At 36.5% G+C, this 19,898-nt stretch overlaps 1 protein-coding gene across 1 annotated transcript in view; it reads left to right on the top strand.

Moving 5' to 3' along the window:
• LOC115216635 (plectin) overlaps positions 1 to 13,702 on the top strand; it is a 97,831-nt gene extending 84,129 nt beyond the window's left edge. The window contains exons 14-17 of the mRNA XM_036506835.1: positions 12 to 195; positions 4,150 to 4,214; positions 8,912 to 9,033; positions 9,703 to 13,702. Coding sequence (XP_036362728.1) covers positions 12 to 195; positions 4,150 to 4,214; positions 8,912 to 9,033; positions 9,703 to 10,657 — 1,326 coding nt within the window. The 3' untranslated portion in view covers positions 10,658 to 13,702. The remainder of the gene's footprint in view (positions 1 to 11; positions 196 to 4,149; positions 4,215 to 8,911; positions 9,034 to 9,702) is intronic.
• The last annotated feature ends 6,196 nt before the right edge of the window (positions 13,703 to 19,898 follow it).

Genomic DNA, 19,898 nt, shown 5'->3' with positions numbered 1-19,898 from the left:
TAATTTAATAGATACAACAGTTTACCAGGCTATCGAGTAGTCAACAAAAAGAACTTATCTGCCTTCTGAAGTATATCGAAGAAACCCTGATGCCAAATTGGAATGGATACAAGGATTTTGGAGAGCTTCAAGAAAGAATGGCTCGTATAAGGTTTATACTCGAAGAGAAAAATGGCACAGTCAAGTCGATTTCAGGTAAATATTTTTTTGATGGGCCTATAATTGTCTTTTAACTGTGTGCCTAAGGGTTTCGAGTCCTAATCAGGTGAAAAAACAGGGGAAGATGATGAAGAAATGATGAAGAAATGATGAAGAAATGTTTTCTTAAATGCGTATAGCATTGCAGGCAAGACTGGAACATAGGCCGTCGTAACCAAAAGAGACCGAGGCATGCGTGCATTTATACGTAAATATATATATATGCTCCCCCCATATATATATATATATATATATATATATATATATATATATAAATCGAAATATTAATATTTCTAAATCTCTCTAAAGGAGACTACGGCAGCGGTACTGATATTATTAGTTATCGCCAAGCTAACATGGCAGTCCAGAAAAATAGAACGAATGCTACCGTTGATTAGCTCCAAGAGTTGATCGAAGGTTATAATGGACACAGGTTTGTGAGTCACATAGCTAGCTAGAGGCGGTGGCCTCTTGGAACTATTAAACGGTAGCATTCGTCCTATTTATTTGGACTGCCATGTTAGCTTGGCGATAAATATTTATATATATATATATATATATATATATATATATATATATTATATATATATATATATATATATATATATAGTCAATTTAATGAACAAACAATTTAAAAATAGAGAAAAATAAACGAAGAAAGAAAGTATGAAAAAACGAACGTGAAGATGTGCAGGAGAATTATAATAGCTTGACGCTCGGTGAACGAAGAGTGTTATTTACGTTTCGAGTAATAGCTCTTCGTTGGAAAGCAGAAAGAGAAAAGTCCAAACAAGGGAAAGGAAAATCGCCAGGGATATATATGGATATCTCTCTGTCTGTCTATCTATCTATCTATCTATCTATCTATCTATCTATCTATCTATCTATCTATCTATCTATCTATCTATCTATCTATCTATGCACACACACACACACACACAACACACACACACACACACACACACACACACACACACACACACACACACAGATCAAGATTAATCAGCCGAAATTGCGAAGATGATCCGGTTCTTGACTGATGATTGAGGGCTTCGAATGTCCCGTCCGTGTTTTTTGTGTCGTCTTCTAAATGTTTCCCGTTCTTGTCCCAGTTTGTATATTTTTTTTACTTTTACATATATATATATATATATATATATATAGAGAGAGAGAGAGAGAGACAGACAGACAGAGATAGAATAGACAGATAGACGAATATAGACAGATAGTGAGCGAGTGCATATGTGTATGTGTGAATGCATTACGTATAAGATGGGCGTGTACCCTCGAATATGATTCAATCTTCTAAGAACACTAAACAAAATGTTTAAATCGAAAAACATAAATTCACATGCCCACACTCCGCTCTTTAACATTAACACACTTACACAGACAAACGACAAGGTCGGTAGATAGTAAACATTGTCTCCTGCTTTAGTTACTTCTTTTAGTTTGGAGGCGCAATGGCCCAGTGGTTAGGACAGCGGACTCGCGGTCGTAGGATCGCGGTTTCGATTCCCAGACCGGGCGTTGTGAGTGTTTATTGAGCGAAAACACCTATAGCTCCACGAGGCTCCGGTAGGGATGGTGGTGATCCCTGCTGTACTCTTTCACCACAACTTTCTCTCACTTTTACTTCCTGTTTCTGTTGTACCTGTATTTCAAAGGGCTGGCCTTGTCACTCTCTGTGTCACGTTGAATATCCCCGAGAACTACGTTAAGGGTACACGTGTCTGTGTAGTGCTCAGCCACTTACACGTTAATTTCACGAGCAGGCTGTTCCGTTGATCGGATCAACCGGAACCCTCGTCGTCGTAACCGACGGAGTGCTTCCATCACCTCTTTTAGTTGATTCATCACGATTGTACCCCAATGCAGACAACAGAACCCAGTCTTAGCTCAACAATATCAACACATAATGACTGTTCATAGCCAACAATTTCACGTATTACATTTTACACAGCCTCCAAGCGAACAACATGTTATCAAAATGCCCAAACTTTAGATACTAGTTTTCAAAATTCTGATACCCTTTCATGATGACTTTATATATCCATATCATATAGAAAAATCAACATATTTTAACAGTTAGCTCACCAGCAGGCACAAATATATTACACATTAGGGTACTGCTCCTATACTTAAGGCCGTGTGTCTGCTACTCAGATATTTTAGAAATATCCTTTAAATCTACATCCGACTTTGTAGGCAAACCATCAATCCCTTACATTCTAACGTATCATCCCTCTATCTTCCCTACAAATATCTCTGCTTATCTCAATAGTGCACCGATTCCATATAAGACTCATGCTATATTTTATCAATATATTTTATCAATTGGAAGAATGAAAGTTAACGTCGGCGGAATTTTAATCCAAAACAAAGCGACGTAACAAAATACCATACTTTTCTGCTGATCTATTGTTTCTGCTGTCTTCCCTAGCTGGTATCTTTACGATGTTTATATTATTGATAGAACATGCTATGTTGACAATAAGAGTGTAAACAACGGGAGTTGTAATCATAATAGTGATAGTTACAGTAGAATAGATCAAAATGAAGGCGAGTGTGTTTGAATTACAAATATCATAATAGTTGTAAGGTGTTGATATTGGCCGTAGCACAGTCTTTAGTCTATAATACTTTGTGATAATTTTTCCGACTCTGAGTTCAAATCCTACCGAAGACAAGTTTGCATCTCATCCTTTCGGGGTCGATAAAAACGTACCAATCAAGATAAGTGGATTGGCAGAAGTGTTTGAAGGCCGGATGAGATTCTTTGCGGCATATATCTAAAGTCGTTGACAAGCAACGCTTGTGAAGACCCTGGTGCAGTTCTTCTTAGTCGGTGTCCTTTCCCTCAGATAAACATCAGTGGCATGTGGAGGAAGCACTTGCATGCATGGCCTACTGACTGTCTTCTTCAAACATTTTAGCTAAGCCTATACAGACATGTGCAGATTTATGGTCAACATTAACCAACAGAAGTCCTACATGGTGTCAGTGATTATGGGTATACCGCAATGAATGATAAATATGGTGTAACATTTACAACTCTGTAAACGTATCGGTGATAATGGATATATTGCCATGAATATAGAATACAGTAACTAACTTATATTTATCTCAAATGTGTTAGTGTAAGAAGTTTGCTCCCCAACCACTTTGTTCCTGGCGTGTGTCTTCACTATAGCTGTGGGCCGACCAAAGCCTTGTGAGTGGATTCGGTAGACAGAAAATTATATATATATATATATATATATAATGATTCACAGTCAAAGGTGCACAAATGCCGTATTCCGAATGAATAAGGTGGCGTATTCCAATGGTAGAGAGAAATCCAAGAATTAGGTGCTCCAAAACAGACGGAAGGACGAGGTGACCGTGTGAGCGTCCAATAATCCACGTATGGTTACATTTCTGAAGTGTGTGTGTGTTTGTACACTTCAGAAATCGCCAATAGAATAAGACACCGTTATAATAAGTACCAGGATTAATAGAAAAATAGTCCAACCGTTTGAAGTCTATACCCTAGCATAGTCGCAGTACAGTGGCTGAAACAAATAAACGCTAGAAAAAAATTTTTTAAATCTTGCCATGAATTATGAACATAAATAGCAAATATTTCTAAAACAATGTATTTGTTAATGTATATGGATTATTGATATTGAAATACTGCAGAATGGTAAGTTGGCAAACACAGTTGAGTGCCGGGTTTAATAGCAAACATTTAGTAGCATTCTTGGTTCAAATACTCAGGTGTTGACTTTCCTGTTTGTGTCTTGAATGGAAATGCTATTAATACAACGAATATATTGGAACTAATCTGTGGAAGTTATATATTTGAAACAGATTGAACTTGTTATATAGCTAAATCCTGAAATGAATAAGAAAATAAAACAGCTTCAATCAGCACTTCTTAATTAATCATTATTTATCATTCGTTCACAGATGGTAGCCAGCAATCAGTTGTCATTCAGTTCAATGCATTGAAAGATCTTCTTGGCAAATACGGAGTAAGTATGCAACATCTCTCATTTCAGTAGTTTGACTATTTGTGGTTCCTTAACTCACAAGCAAAACATTGGTTCCTTGCACTAATAAATTAATACTACGATTTCTCGAACTATTAATTCCATGTCAATTCAAATTCTTCCACTAACTCATATCATCGCTCGTAGCTATATTTCTCTTGGTCTATCACGTATTTTCCTCTTGCCTCGGAGGCGCAATGGCCCAGTGGTTAGGGCAGCGGACTCGCGGTCATAGGATCGCGGTTTCTATTCCCAGAGCGGGCGTTGTGAGTGTTTATTGAGCGAAAACACCTAAAGCTCCACGAGGCTCCGGCAGGGGGTAGTGGTGATCCCTGCTGTACTCTTTCACCACAACTTTCTCTCACTCTTACTTCCTGTTTTTGTTGTACCTGTATTTCAAAGGGCCGGCCTTGTCACTCTCTGTGTCACGCTGAATATCCCCGAGAACTACATTAAGGGTACACGTGTCTGTGTAGTGCTCAGCCACTTACACGTTAATTTCACGAGCAGGCTGTTCCGTTGATTCGGATCAACCGGAACCCTCATCGTCGTAACCGACGGAGTGCTTCAAAAAAAATTTCCTCTTGACTATTAAATACTTGCTTTTTAAAACTTCGTTTTCTCCCGAATGTACGGCTTTTACATTTCCACCTCAGAAAATTGAACAGCTGAAAATGAGCACCAGCCTAGTGCTGGTGGAACCGGTTTTCCTTCCAACCGTTACATCTTACGTATGTCAATAGGAACGAAAGCAGATAGTGTGTCTATATCTGCTCGTAATAATATACGTATCTAAAATAATCAGTGAAAGTATGGTTTGTGCATAAGAGTGGCTGTGTGGTAAGTAGCTTGCTTACCAACCACATGGTTTCGGGTTCACTCCCACTGCGCGGCATCTTGGGCAAGTGTCTTCTGCTATAGCCCCGGGCCGACCAATGCCTTGTGAGTGGATTTGGTAGACGGAAACTGAAAGAAGCCTGTCGTGTATATATATATATATATATATATATATATATATATATGTATGTGTGTGTATGTTTGTGTGTCTGTGTTTGTCCCCCTAGCATTGCTTGACAACCGATGCTGGTGTGTTTACGTCTCCGTCACTTAGCGGTTCGGCAAAAGAGACCGATAGAATAAGTACTGGGCTTACAAAGAATAAGTCCCGGGGTCGATTTGCTCGACTATAGGCGGTGCTCCAGCATGGCCGCAGTCAAATGACTGAAACAAGTAAAAGAGGAAAAGAGGTTCTGAAACCTATGCTACATATATATGAGCTTTAATTGGCAGAAAGTTGAGTAAAGATTTAAAATTTCTAATGATTAAAAATGAGAAGTGTATTTTCATTTGTTGCTCCAAACCCATATGTATGTATGTATGTATGTATGTATGTATGTATGTATGTATGTATGTATGTATGTGTAGAGAGAAAGAGAGAGTGAGAGAGAATGAGAGACAGAAAAATAGATAGATGGATACACATATATGCACAAATATATGAAGATATATACACACACACACATATATATATATATATATATATATATATATATATATATATAATATATACATATTTATATATATATATAAAACAAGTGTTATACTCATTATCTTTTTTTAATAATTTTGATATATATTTAAAATAATATAAATTAATTAATCTTATGTATTGGCTTAAGTTTTCCATTGTATGATTTGCCTAATAGTGGTTTTATCTCTAATTTAATATAATATAATATTTTACTATAAAATTGGATTCAATCCTAAATCTGATTTTTCCCTGTAAGTTTGGATTTATTCCCTAATATTTTATTATATATATATATATATATATATATATATATATATATATATATATATATACATGTATATACATATATGCATATATTTATATATGCGTGTGTTTGCGTGTGTGTGTGGTGTATGTGTGTACACATTCACGCGCACACGTGTGCACGTATGTATGTATAATGAATTTTCGCGCACGTAGTACTGCTGCTGCTGCTGCTGAAAGCCAAATTTCTGATTTGTCATACAAAGGAAGGAAGGAAGTAAACAATAAATAGGACAAAATACAAAACTTATTTGTTTCTGAATTATATACTTCCTTCTTTTTTTTTTGCTACCCTGTTTATTAGACGCACCTTACAAGTAAAATTAACACTGCTTCCGGTTACTGATGGTCCGACACCTCTTTTAATCCGGACACTTAATTTTTGCCGCCACCGGATAGCCGAATTCGTTGGGTGGGCAAAACTGCGGCGTGCGTGACGAGTAATCACATGTATAAACTGATTAGCCTAAAACTAGATCTATCCTTGTAAACTAAATCTTGCTTCTTAAGGTGCCACTCTGGTATCAAAATACAGAAACATATCTCTCAATCAAGACAAAATATATGGACCATCTTTATCCATAGGCAGAGAGACCTGTGAATTGCAATCAGGGAGAGAGAATTCATTGAAATCTATGAGCGCAATTTTGTTTGATTTCACTACTTAAAAATTTTACTGATTCTCTCTCTCTCTCTTTCTCTCATTCTTTCTTTCTCTCTTAATCTTTTTCAATTGTTTCAGTCATTTGACTGAGGCCATGCTGGAGCACCGCCTTTAGTCGAGCAAATCGACCCCGGGACTTATTCTTTGTAAGCCTAGTACTTATTCTATCGGTCTCCTTTGCCGAACCGCTAAGTTACGGGAACGTAAACACACCAGCATCGGTTGTCAAGCGATGTTGGGGGGACACACAAACACAGACACATAAACATATACACACACACATACACATATATACATATATACGACGGGCTTCTTTTCAGTTTCCGTCTACCAAATCCACTCACAAGGTTTTGGTCGGTCCGAGGCTATAATAGAAGACACTTGCTCGAGGTGCCACGCAGTGGGACTGAACCCGGAACCATGTGGCCGGTAAGCAACCTACTTACCACACAGCCACTCCTGCGATTGCTCAATTATATTTGCTCTTAATATACTAAAGTTGCATTCCAGCCTGTTCGTGAAATTTACGTGCAAGTAGCTTAGTACTCCACAGATACACGTTCCCTTAACGTAGTTCTCAGGGAGATTTAGCGTAGCACAGAATGTAAGAAGGCTGGCCATTTTGATTAAATGGTACTACTCATTTTTGCCAACTGAATAAACTGGAGTAACATGAAATAAAATGTCTTTCTCAAGACACGCCGAAGGGCATCGAGCTCACGACCTTACAATAGTGAGCCGAAAAGCCTAACCTCTAAGCTACTCGTCTTCACTGAAAAAGAAAAAGAAAAAGCACTCCGTTGGTTATGACGACGAGTGCTTTGTATACTAACTTCTTCACTTAAACCATTCTCTTCCTATAGAACATATAGGACAAATTTTCTTCCCCGTTCTCGAATTTGGGCTGTATTTTCTGCTTTACTCCAGTTCGAACCCTACTTCCTTTTCGAACTTTGCTGCACTGCCTACAGCTCTTTGGTATTGTTGGTTTTAAATTGCCATCGATACTTTTGTAACTTTGCTTATCTAGCTAAGTATGTTGACCCTACGTGAAGCTATTTCTACCTCTGGCAAAAAGTGGTATGTATTAGTCTTTGACCTATACTGCATAGGAAGCTTGACCTGGAGCTTGCACTCGGATAGTTCTCAGATAGTTCTCAGGGTTACTGAGGCACTCAACCAACCATTGGCCTCCATCCACTTTCATGCTCTCATAGAGCTGGTCACTTTCCACGCCATACCACCCTTAGGTAATTGTGGAGCTTCTCAAGCAACGGGCTAGACGCCACAGGCTTCTCCCACCTCCAGCCAGCGGGACTAAACCGAGGGAACGGTAAAAAGCCGGACGGTATAACAATTTTCCCGTTCCATGACGCTAGGCCCCTCATCTGGGATGTTACATACTGTGACACCTTCTCCAGTGGCAACTTTGAGTTGTCAGCCACCAGCCTATGTTCCACAGCTACCAGCCTAGGTTCCACCTGTAGCAGTTGTAACCTCCGCCGCTCTTGGCCCCCAGACCATGTCCCTGCTCACGGCTATCGGGACGTAGTTTGCGGTCCGCATGTGCGAGCCCCGTGAGACAGAGAGCTTTTCCAGCACATCTCTCGCTATCTTCTGGGGCAACGTCATTTCTATTTCGTCTACTGGTGGCATGAGAAATGTTTCTAAAATGAGAGAAATAGGATTTTCCGTTAATCCTTCTATTTACATATACACACACCATACAAGGAACCGAAAAAACGTGACACTGCACGTAGGAGGAAACGAAAACTACAATTCACATCATAACCACTTTTAGCTATAAATTAATTATGAAAGAGTACACTGATGATTTGTGGAGGCGCGTGGCTTAGTGGTTAGGGTGTCAGCATCATGATCGTAAGATGGTGGTTTCGATTCCTGGACCGGGTGACGCATTGTGTTCTTGAGCAAAACACTTCATTTCACGTTGCTCCAGTCCACTCAGCTGGCAAAAATGAGTAACGCTGCGATGGACTGGCGTCCCGTCCAGCTGGGGAACACATACGCCATTGAAACCGGGAAACCGGGCCCACGAGCCTGGCTAGGCTTTAAAAGGGCACATTAATTTATTTTACACTGGTGATTTAAAATAAAATAAAAATATTAAAAAAACATAAAGCAATACTTGTAGCTAGTTCCTTATTTGATCTTTCACAGGACTTCTGGGCTTACTGGGAGACGTACAAGGTAATTGTAGAGCTTCTCAAGCAACCGAAATTTGTGTTGGTTTGTGATAAGTGGGAGCAACTGCGGTTTGTGACAACAGCACATTTCGTTAGGTAAGTTCTAAATATTACAATATTAATTTAATCCTGATGCGTTCATCAATTATTTTTGTTATCTTTTCGCCTGTTTTGTACTATATATAAATATATAGTAGTGGGAAGGTGGGAAGTTGGAGTGGGTGAAACAACGAAGAAGAACCTTTCTTTGTGTGGTCACTCTGCCTGCTAGAAATAGCAGCCAATTGTTTTTTCAATCACTTCTTGCTGCTTTCGAGAAAAGTATTTAGGAATATACTATGAATTTATCATTTTATTTTAAACTAAACGAATACACCTGCTACCTACCTACCTACCTGCCTATCAGTCAACTTACTTTGCTTATTTAATCATATTCTTTACTGAGATTTCGGTGTATATATAATATTTCTGATAAATTCTTTAAAGTGACCAGTGACATTGTAGACGGTATGGACATATATTATCATGATGAAATTTGAATGATGTCCAACTCAGGCTCGGCTAATGGCACATGATTAAGGCTCTATGGAATTATTTTCATCATAAATCTTCTGGAGTCCATGTTCTTCTCTTTCCTATTTGCTATCTAAAAGGAAAGACGTTTCTTCATAGATTATTTTCCGACGTTTATTTTTATCCTTTACTCTAAAGTTCGTCTGTTACATTTTTGTTTCTTTAAACACCATTTATTTACTTTGCTTTTAGATTTTGGGACACCAACCTGGATGTTGATACTGTTGGTAAGGTTGATCAAATTGAACAAACTGTCGTAAACAAAAGTCTTGCCCTCCATGAAACTCCAAGGGAGGATATGATTTCTAGTGATTACACTGTATCTACTGAGAAAGAAGAGACAGAAACCGAGCAAGTGGTTACTTCTATCGAGGAAGAAGAAAGAACATTTTTCATAAAAGACGTTGTCGATCCTTTGTCAAATAATCTTATATCTTTCCAAGAAGCTATTGTACGAGGAATCATTGATCAAACAAACGCCCGTTATGTTAATCCTTACACAAGAGAAAGCATGCCCATCAGAGAAGCCATGAATTCAGGACTTGTGAAACTAGAGTGGACCACAAGAAATAAAATTCGGGAAGAGAAAAGATCATTTGGTTTGATAACTATCAAAACAACCAGAGATAGCCGTCCGTACAACATTATGCAAGTCGTAGATCCGTCCACCAACAAACCCATTCCAACATCAGATGCCGTCAAGAAGGGTATTCTTGATATTAAAAATTCTGTGTATGTAAAAGGCCCTGATGATACTATTCCAATTCCAGAAGCCATTGACATGGGGAAGGTCATCATCGAATATACTGGCAGTAAAGATGCGAAACCCGAAGTTGTGACCAAAACATATGCAGTTCATTCTATTGTTGATCAGAAAAAGAAAGACAGAGTGCCTTTCGCTGAGGCAATCACCCAGGGATTGTTTGATAAACAAAATGGTATCTATATCCACAATGTTAGTGGAGCCAGAATACCTGTCGGTGAAGCTATTGCCCAAGGTTTCATTAAGGCTCGTTTGGTAACCGATCCAAGCAAATTAGACATAAACCCAGAAAACACTGTTGTCATTGAAAGAGTTCAGAATGTGCGAGATAAGATTACAAAAGGCTTGAAGGTGGTTAATGCCATGAAGGCTGCCATGAAATAACTGATTCCTGAAAATTATGAACCAACCTATCCAGGAAGAGGGCCGGATCGAAACAAAAGCCAATTCAATTGGAGTTTTGAATTTAATAAAACTGAACATATTTGATAAAATTTAGCAGTAAATAATTATGACATATGCTTCCACTAATAAAAATTTAGCAGTAAATGATTATAACACATAATACCATTAATTAAAAATATTAACAGTAAAGGTTGATGGTACATATCCCTAATACTCATTTCGGCATATATGTACACACACACATACCCGCGTGCCTATCATATTAGTGACAAAGATATTAGTTTATTTCTCTTTATACTTGTTTTGTGGTTCTAAAGTTTCTAAAAGTGTATATTTAAAGACAGGTTTCCTTCTTCTTTATTAGTTTCACATGTTTTGGGAGGGATTTACTTGAAGGAAATAGTTTATTTTCCCTCCATATATTATATTCTAAAGAACTGAGGTAAAATATTAAAGAGATTTGTGGGTATTTCATTGTCTAATTTACTCTGATAGAACATATATTTTTATTATACATTTTTATGCAAAATTACAAGATCTAGTTATATTTAAGTAATGTCAATGTATATAAGTTTCTGCATAATATCCCGGGATTTATTACCTATGAAAGAAATTTAACGACGGTCTTGACAAAAATTATCATCGGATATTGTTTTCTTTTGTCAAAGCGTGTAAATTAAAATATATCACCTCCTGCGACTAATATCCACTTCAGAATAGTTTTCAATTCATTAGATATCGGCACGTTAATTTTTTCGGGGCATTTTAAACTATTTTAAGACATAAGTGTATATATGTATATATATATATATATAATATATATATATATATATATATATATATATAATATATATATATATATATACATACACATACACAAAGAAAAAGTGGTTCTTTTATTGTATATAGCTGACGTGTTTTGTCATGGAGGGCGACTGAAATTTTCTATTACAAATGAGGTTCTCTTACAGACTGTCTATTAACATAATCATAAACATTTCAATGAATATTATTTATTGTTCTTTTCTCATGAAACCATTATTTGGGAAGATAGAAAATCTATAATTGGGTTCAGATCATCTTTATAGTGCGTTTAATATGGGATTATTCTATAAATGTTTATGGGTGAGAACTAAATGAGGTGATGTAATAATTAGCTTACATTTTGTTTTAATAGTTCGCCATGTTGAATGATTAGAAAAAGTATGTGGGATATAAAGAATTTCCATAGTTGTAAGTTAATAAAGTCTGCGCTCTTTTGTCTTTGAACTTTCATTGCTTCAAATGATAGCTAAATCTCCAAAAGTCAACTGGGAAATCTATGCTACCAGGTAACTTGTGATATGTTTGTTATGATTTGCTCAAAATAAATCTAACTAGTGCTTAAAAAACAACTCTTTTCTATTCGATAGATACATTGAAATACTATTTGTAAGTAATCTGTAGAATCTTGGCACAATCTACCACTCATTCGAATCGCTGCATATATGAATATACACATACATACATTTATCATATTGTAATTTCTTCGTTTTATACGTTTAAATTTTCTTAGACTGGTAAATATTTACACATATATTTCATCCTTCTAAGTTTCATAATTTCCACGTCAGCTTTACTGGCCATAAACAATTCTTTTTCTCCGATATTATCTTCTAAAGCATTGGAAAATCCTTTAAGGTTAAATTGTAGATCATGGTAATTTATTTATATACCCAGTTAATACAATTATTTGCACTGCACTCTTTTTAATGCAAAAATACAAATCTAGTTATATTTATATCTATAGTTATATTTACGCCTAGTTATACTTCTGTATTTAAGTAATTTTTCAGCATTTATTACTTCAAATTATTACCTCTGTTTAGAAATCAGAAAATTAAAGATGATATTCACAGAAATTATATCATCGAAATTTGTGTTGAGTGAGGTTTAGAGGGTAGGAAATATGTAACTTTATTTGTTTATCACGCCCTGAAACTGTAAAACAGTTCAAAAGTGTTCTTAAGACAATAAGCAACCGCGCATTATTTTTCGGAATATTTTAAGTTACTTCAGTATATATACATACATACATACATACATACATACATACATACATACATATATGCATACATACGTACATACATACATACACGTACGTGTGTACGTATGGTCGTACGTATGTATGTACGTATGTATTTATGTGTGTATGTGTGTCTCGTGTGTGTATATATATGTATATACACACGCGCACTCACACATACAAGGCAAAACGGTTCTTTTATTGTATATAGCTGGCATATTTTGTCATGAAAAGCAACACAAATTTTCGAATACAAATGAGATTTTCTTATAAACTAATTATTTACATAACAATAAACGTTCCGATGTATATTATTCATTGTTCTTTTCCCATGAAAAAGAAATACTATTTGAGAAGAAATATAACTTATAACATATAGCAGATATGTTTAATATGGGATTATTCTATAAATGTTTATGGGTGAGAACTAAGTGAGGTTAAGCAATTAGTTTACCTTCTTGAAAATGTCTGTGGGATATAATGGGTTTGTTTCTCTAATTGAAAGCAAATAAAGTCTGCGCCCTTTTGTCTTTGATCTTTCATTACTTCATATGATAGCTGAATCGTTAAAATCAAAGTGAAGAAGTTATACTACTTAAGTACTTATATTTGTAATGATTTGCTCAAAATAGCTAAAACGAGTACACAAAAACGAAAATCCCTTTTCAGTCAATGGTGTACTGTTTGCAAGGAAATAAGCTAATAATTATATTGTATATTCAACGCGTAATCTAATACCAGAGCGAGCTAAATTTGAATTAAATCATACGTTCATACATGATCATATAAACTAGGAGATAAATTATGAGCATTTCATATCTGAATATGTAATTTATAGCTATCTTCAAAGGCAAAAAAGTGGCGCAGATGAGTTTGAGAAAGTTTCGCTTAATTATCATGCAAAGCAGAAATCAAAGTTGCAATATTTATATTATTAATGAAACAGGGAGTAAAAGAAATGATGTTAATAGTCGATATTTCTAGTGCAAAGTCATGAGCGAAGTTGTAAGGTACAGTCATATTAAACATAGATTTAGTTTTGTTGGTTATTATCTATGGTACTTAAGTAACTATTTTTTCTACTAATTCTAATATCATTATTATTATTATCAATATCATACTAAATACCAGCCGAAACTTTAGAATGAAACCGTTGTGATTAGATATACTATTAGATATACTATAGGGCATCGAAACGTTTTGGCTTCAGTAGTAAAATAATATACTTTACATACTTACATGTGTAACACGTACTCAGAAACAAACACACGTGCTTACAGCCGACATTATTGTCATGCATCCTAATCTCTTTTCACTAGTTATAACAACAATCACTATTACTAAACTAAATAAACCGACAGAAATAACAAATCCTGTTAAATAAACGACTATATATTCTAATTCAAACAATAACGGGACCGATTTTCTTACTTTGTCCCTCTGAGTTTGAGAATATAAATCTAGTTACTGTGCTTATGGTTAGTTAATATTTCTGTCATTCATCATTTCCAAAAGTGACCTTATGCGTAATCTAAAGACATCATAACACTTGGCTTTTTTTTTCTCTCTAAATTACAATTATTAAAGTAAGACGATCAGTTGTAATTAAAAAGATTAACTAAAACATATAACAAATATTTCCAATTGAATCATTTTTTGTATTTGTATTCTAACTCTATAAACTTCTCTATTGGTCAAAGCCACACTCCCACTTTGTATTTGTCACACACTAAAATAAACAACAGTTATGTTTAAAAAAACAACGTTATGAAATAAAATTTATTTTGTTTGCAAATGTTCTTTTGTTATTTTTACTTTTCGTCGCATAAAAATCATTTCTACTATGGGCACATGGCCTGAAACTTTTGTGCTGAAATTCAAGTGCTCAAGTGGTACTTATTTTATCGACGCCGAAAGGATGAAATGCAAAGAGAACCTCGGTGAAATTTGAACTCAGAACGTATAGACGCAGGAGTGGCTGTGTGGTAAGTAGCTTGCTTAACAACCGCATGGTTCCAAGTTCAGTTCCACTGCGTGGCATTTTGGGCAAGTGTCTTCTACTATAACCTCGGGCCAACCAGAGCCTTGTGAGTGGATTTGGTAGACGGAAACTGAAGGAAGCCCATCGTATACATGTATATATATATGTGTATGTGTGTATGTGTGTGTGTGTGTGTGTTTGTGTGTCTGTGTTTGTCCCCCTAGCATTGCTTGACAACCGATGCTGGTGTGTTTATGTCCCCGTCACCAAGCGGTTCGGCAAAAGACACCGATAGAATAAGTACTGGGCTTACAAAAAATAAGTCCCGGGTTCGATTTGCTCGACTGAAGGCGGTGCTCCAGCATGGCCGCAGTCAAATGACTGAAACGATTAAAAGAGTAAAAGAGTAAAAGACGGACGAAACGCCGCTACTCGTTTTGTCCGTTGCGGCAACGATTCCGTCGGCTCGCCACATTTCGTCGCGTAACGATGAAACGCTTTGAATCGAGTCAATTAGCAAATTGATCTCATTGTTTTTGTCTTACTTATTCGTTAGCTTGATGAATATCGTATAAAAAAACTGAGATTCAGAGACGCCTTGAAGTGAAAGATCAGACACACACAGTCGCACATGCACGCACACACACACCCACCCACATACACACACACACACACACACACACACACACACACACACACACATACACACACACACATCACAACACATACACGCGCACATATGCGCACGCACACATACACACGCGAGCGCAAACACACACACACATGAAGTAACATACAAACATACGCTCAAACATGCACACACACACACACACAAACACACACACACACACACACACACACATTACAACACATACACGCGCACAAATGCACACGTACACATACACACGCGAACGCAAACACACACACACATGAAGTAACATACAAACATACGCTCAAACATGCACACATACACACAGGCACTGACAGACACACAGTCACGTACACACTTGATTACTCGCGCTCACACACACATGCATCCTAAATTACATCGTCACTTGAAAAAGATACACTTACACTCGCACCACGACTCCACGTTACAACCTCAATCTCACGATTTTCTCCTACTTCTGAGACAACGAGGAAAACTTGGTGTGGTCGACTTAGCAACTGGAGATAACTAAATAAATATCTTGCAATAGAAAAGAGATATAATATGCTGAAGAAAGATATAAACGTTGTTATTGAGGAGTTGAAACAAAAGATGCAGGATAAAGCATCCAAACTGAAAAGATTACTACAAAGAATACAATACAGAATCAGCAGGAGTGGTTGTGTGGTAAGTAGCTTGCTTACCAACCACATGGCCCCGGGTTCATTCCCACTGCCTGCAAGGCACCTTGGACAAGTGTCTTCTACTATAGCCTCGGGAAACCAAAGCCTTGTGAGTGGATTTGGTTGACGGAAACTGAATGAAGAAGCCCGTCGAATGTATGTATATATATATATATATATATATATATATACACATATATATATGTGTGTGTATGTGTGTGTGTATGTCTGCTTGTGTGTGTGTGTCTATGTTTGTGTGTGTGTGTCTGTCCCCCCAATAGAATAACTACTAGGCTTACAAAGAATAAGTCCCGGGGTCGATTTGCTAGATTAAAGGCGGTGCCCCAGCATGGCCGCATTCAAATGACTGAAACAAGTAAATGAGTAATAGGATGTTCCAGTATGATTGTAGCAAGACCTCGAGAGTAGAATATAGAAAGACAGACTGACACCCAATGCAGAAGAAAGGAAAAGACTTTGGTCAAAGATGTAGGATAATGAGGCACAATATAAGAGATATGTTGAATGGGTGTAGGATTTGAATGGGGTTAAAACAAATGCGAAGCAAAGTGATATTGAAATAACAACTCTAATGGTACTCATGCAAACCAAAAGAATTTCACATGGAAAGCTCCTGGACCTGATTAGGTCCAGGGCATTTAATTGAAGGAGCTGATATCTTTACATGAACGAATCGCAGCTCAAATGACCGGTTATACAACCGGCAGAGATACCCATAAATATGACAGCCGGTAAGTCAGTACTCTGTCAGAAGGACCCTTCTAAATTTAATGCAGTAGATAATTATAGACCCATATCTTGGTGGGAACACAAACCACCTCCAGTGCATGAAAATGACCACATCTCACTCCTCTGGAACTTCACCATTCAAACTGACAGAAAGATAGATGTGAATAGTAAAAGACTTCAGACAAAAAACATGGCCCCTCATTGATATGACTGTCCCAATCGATATAAACGTATCTGTTAAGACCTACCAGAAACTGAGCAAATACAAAGATCTGGAAATAGAAATCAGCAAAATATGGAACCTGAAGACTAAAACAATACCTGTTGTCATAGGTGCCCTGGGAATGATAGAAAAAGGGGCTGATTGCTACCTAAATCAGATACCAGGAAACCCCAAAATGGCAGAAATTCAAAAGGAAGTGCTCTTGGGAACTGCTCATATCGTACGCAAAATACTTTCTATGTAATCTCAAGTTTTAAAACTAACGTAATTTTCGTATGTTTTTTTTATGCATTCACTAGTACAACAATTAGTACAAAACCAAATATATGGCACCCTAGACATAACACCAACACGAACTTCCAACTTGTTGTCTCTTGAGGTCTCTGGGTGAGACTTAAAGACAGCTTGTGCAAATGTAAAGCAAAAGTCAAACATAGAATAATAATAATAATAATAATAATACTAATAATAATAATAATAATAATAATAATAATAATAATAATAATAATAATATAATAATAAGTGAAGTATAAATTAAGACATGACAGAGTTGGCCAATATCTCCACTGGCTAATAATTCGGCATTACAATATCAAAACTGCCGACAAGTGGTATAATCACCACCCTGAGGCTGTAACTGAAGGAGAAAATGTAACCATTCTGTGGGACTTTCCAGTACATACAGACCGAACCATCAAGGCCAATAAACCAGATATTGTTGTGAAAGACCAAAACAATAAAGTTTGCTTATTGATCGACATGAGCATCCCCTGTGATCATAATATCTCAGCGAAAGAGTTTGACAAGCTCAGAAAATATAAAGACCTACTCATTGAAATTGAGAAAATGTGGCATCTCAAGGCGGTTACAATACCAGTGATCGTAGGAGCACTAGGAATGATCAAGAAGGGAACCGAAAATTATATGAGAATGATCCCTGGCTTACCATCCCTGCAAGAAGTGCAAAAGATTGTCTTAACTGGTACATCACACGTATTGAGAAGAGCATTGTCGATGTGAGAACTGTTGCTGCTCATGTATTTTAATTTAACTTAAAAAAAAATAATAATAAAATGAACGAACTACTGAGTTTGTTTTAATGGCCTACCAATGTATACTATGAGTTTCTTTGCCCTAGGAGTCGGGAAGACACTCGGCAAGAAATAGAAGCAAATTTGAAAGAAGGAAAAAAAAAGTAATAATAATAATAATAATAATAATAATAATAATAATAATAATAATAATAATAATAAATGGCTTGATGCAGTACCAGACAGTAGCTCTCATTGGCTTCAGATCTTAACTGATTGGAATTGTTATCATGTACATTGTTTTGTCTTGGTATATAAGATGGGCTACAGCAAATATTCTGCTCAATACCACAGATTTGCTTGTCAGTTGTTAGACCTTAACCAGTTTACCATGTCTCTTAGTGGCTGACGATATGTGCATCTTTGATCACGAGCAGAAGTAGTGGGGAAGCATCATAGCCATGTGTTGAGAGGAATTCTTTGGGGTTTGAATAATTCACCTCTGGAAACATGGGTGTTTCGTTCAATATTTTTAAACAGCCCTTATTCAGGGACCTTTTGAGCGCGATGGGTTACTCAACCCGAAGAAAATTCTAACTGGGCCCCACCTGGAAGATCATGTGCTGTTTATCTTGATATAAGATCACCATGTCGTGCACATATGGTTGTGATGCCTAGTGTACCCTTATCAGACGGGTAGCCATGATGGGTATACTGGGTTTCGTATATTTTATCCCAGTGTCACTTTGATGGCATGCACTGCTCTCTCACTCAATAATAATAATAATAATAATAATAATAATAATAATAATAATAATAATAATAATAATGATGATGATAATAATAATAATCCTTTCAATTTAGGGACAAGGCCTGAAATTTGGGGGAGGGGATAGTCGATTACATTGACCTCAGTGTTTCAATGATACTTAATTTATTGATCCCAAAATGATGAAAAGCAAAGTCAATCTCGGCTGAATTTGAATTCAGAACGTAGCGGCAGCGGCAGACTAAATACTGCTAAGCATTTCACTCGGTGCACTAATTATTCAACCAGCTCACCACCTAAGGTAATGATAATAATAATAATAAGAATAAGAAGAAGAATAAAAATAAGAATAATACCAGTGCGATTACCTGGCCGGACATTCTTGTGATAAATAAAAATGAAAGTACAAATATGATTATCGACGTAGTATGCCCTGGTGAGAACAGGGTCAATGTGAAAGAAGAAAAAATAAGCAATTATGCCGATATAAAGTGGAAAATACGAAAGTTGTGGTAAATGTAGCGAGTAGACATGATACCAATTGTAATTGGTGCACTTGGAAGTATCAGTACTCAACTACCAACATGGCTGAAAAAGTTCGGTGCAAGTCTGAAGGTAGAACACCTGCAAAAATCAGCATTGGTTGGAACAGCAAGAATTCTTCGCAGGATTCTTGAAATATGACCAGTAAACAAGTGTCACCTTAGTCTGATGGCTGTGGACAACTGACACTTTCCATCATACACAGCAAAATAAGCTGTGAGGTTTCATATGATGATGATAATAATAATAATAATAATAATAATAAAATAATAATAATAATAATAATAATAATAATAATAATAATAAGTATTTATAAGTATACTGTGAAGTATTTTACCACTTTTCAAGCGTGTTGCAGCAATGCCAGTCCAGAAACCAAGGGAAATGATTCGAATTTAATACTGACTTATCTCCCTTAGCGTGACAAACACCGACGGCACAAGCGTATTGATATATAGATAATAATCACAAGCCAAGAAATCACGGAAACATTGACGATTACCTGGTACCCTCATGAATTCTACCA

Source organism: Octopus sinensis, linkage group LG10 (assembly GCF_006345805.1).
Source record: "Octopus sinensis linkage group LG10, ASM634580v1, whole genome shotgun sequence".
In the NCBI taxonomy this organism is placed as follows: domain Eukaryota; kingdom Metazoa; phylum Mollusca; class Cephalopoda; order Octopoda; family Octopodidae; genus Octopus; species Octopus sinensis.
The sequence above is the reverse complement of the archived record's forward strand: the minus strand, read 5'-3'. Positions and strand labels throughout refer to the sequence as shown.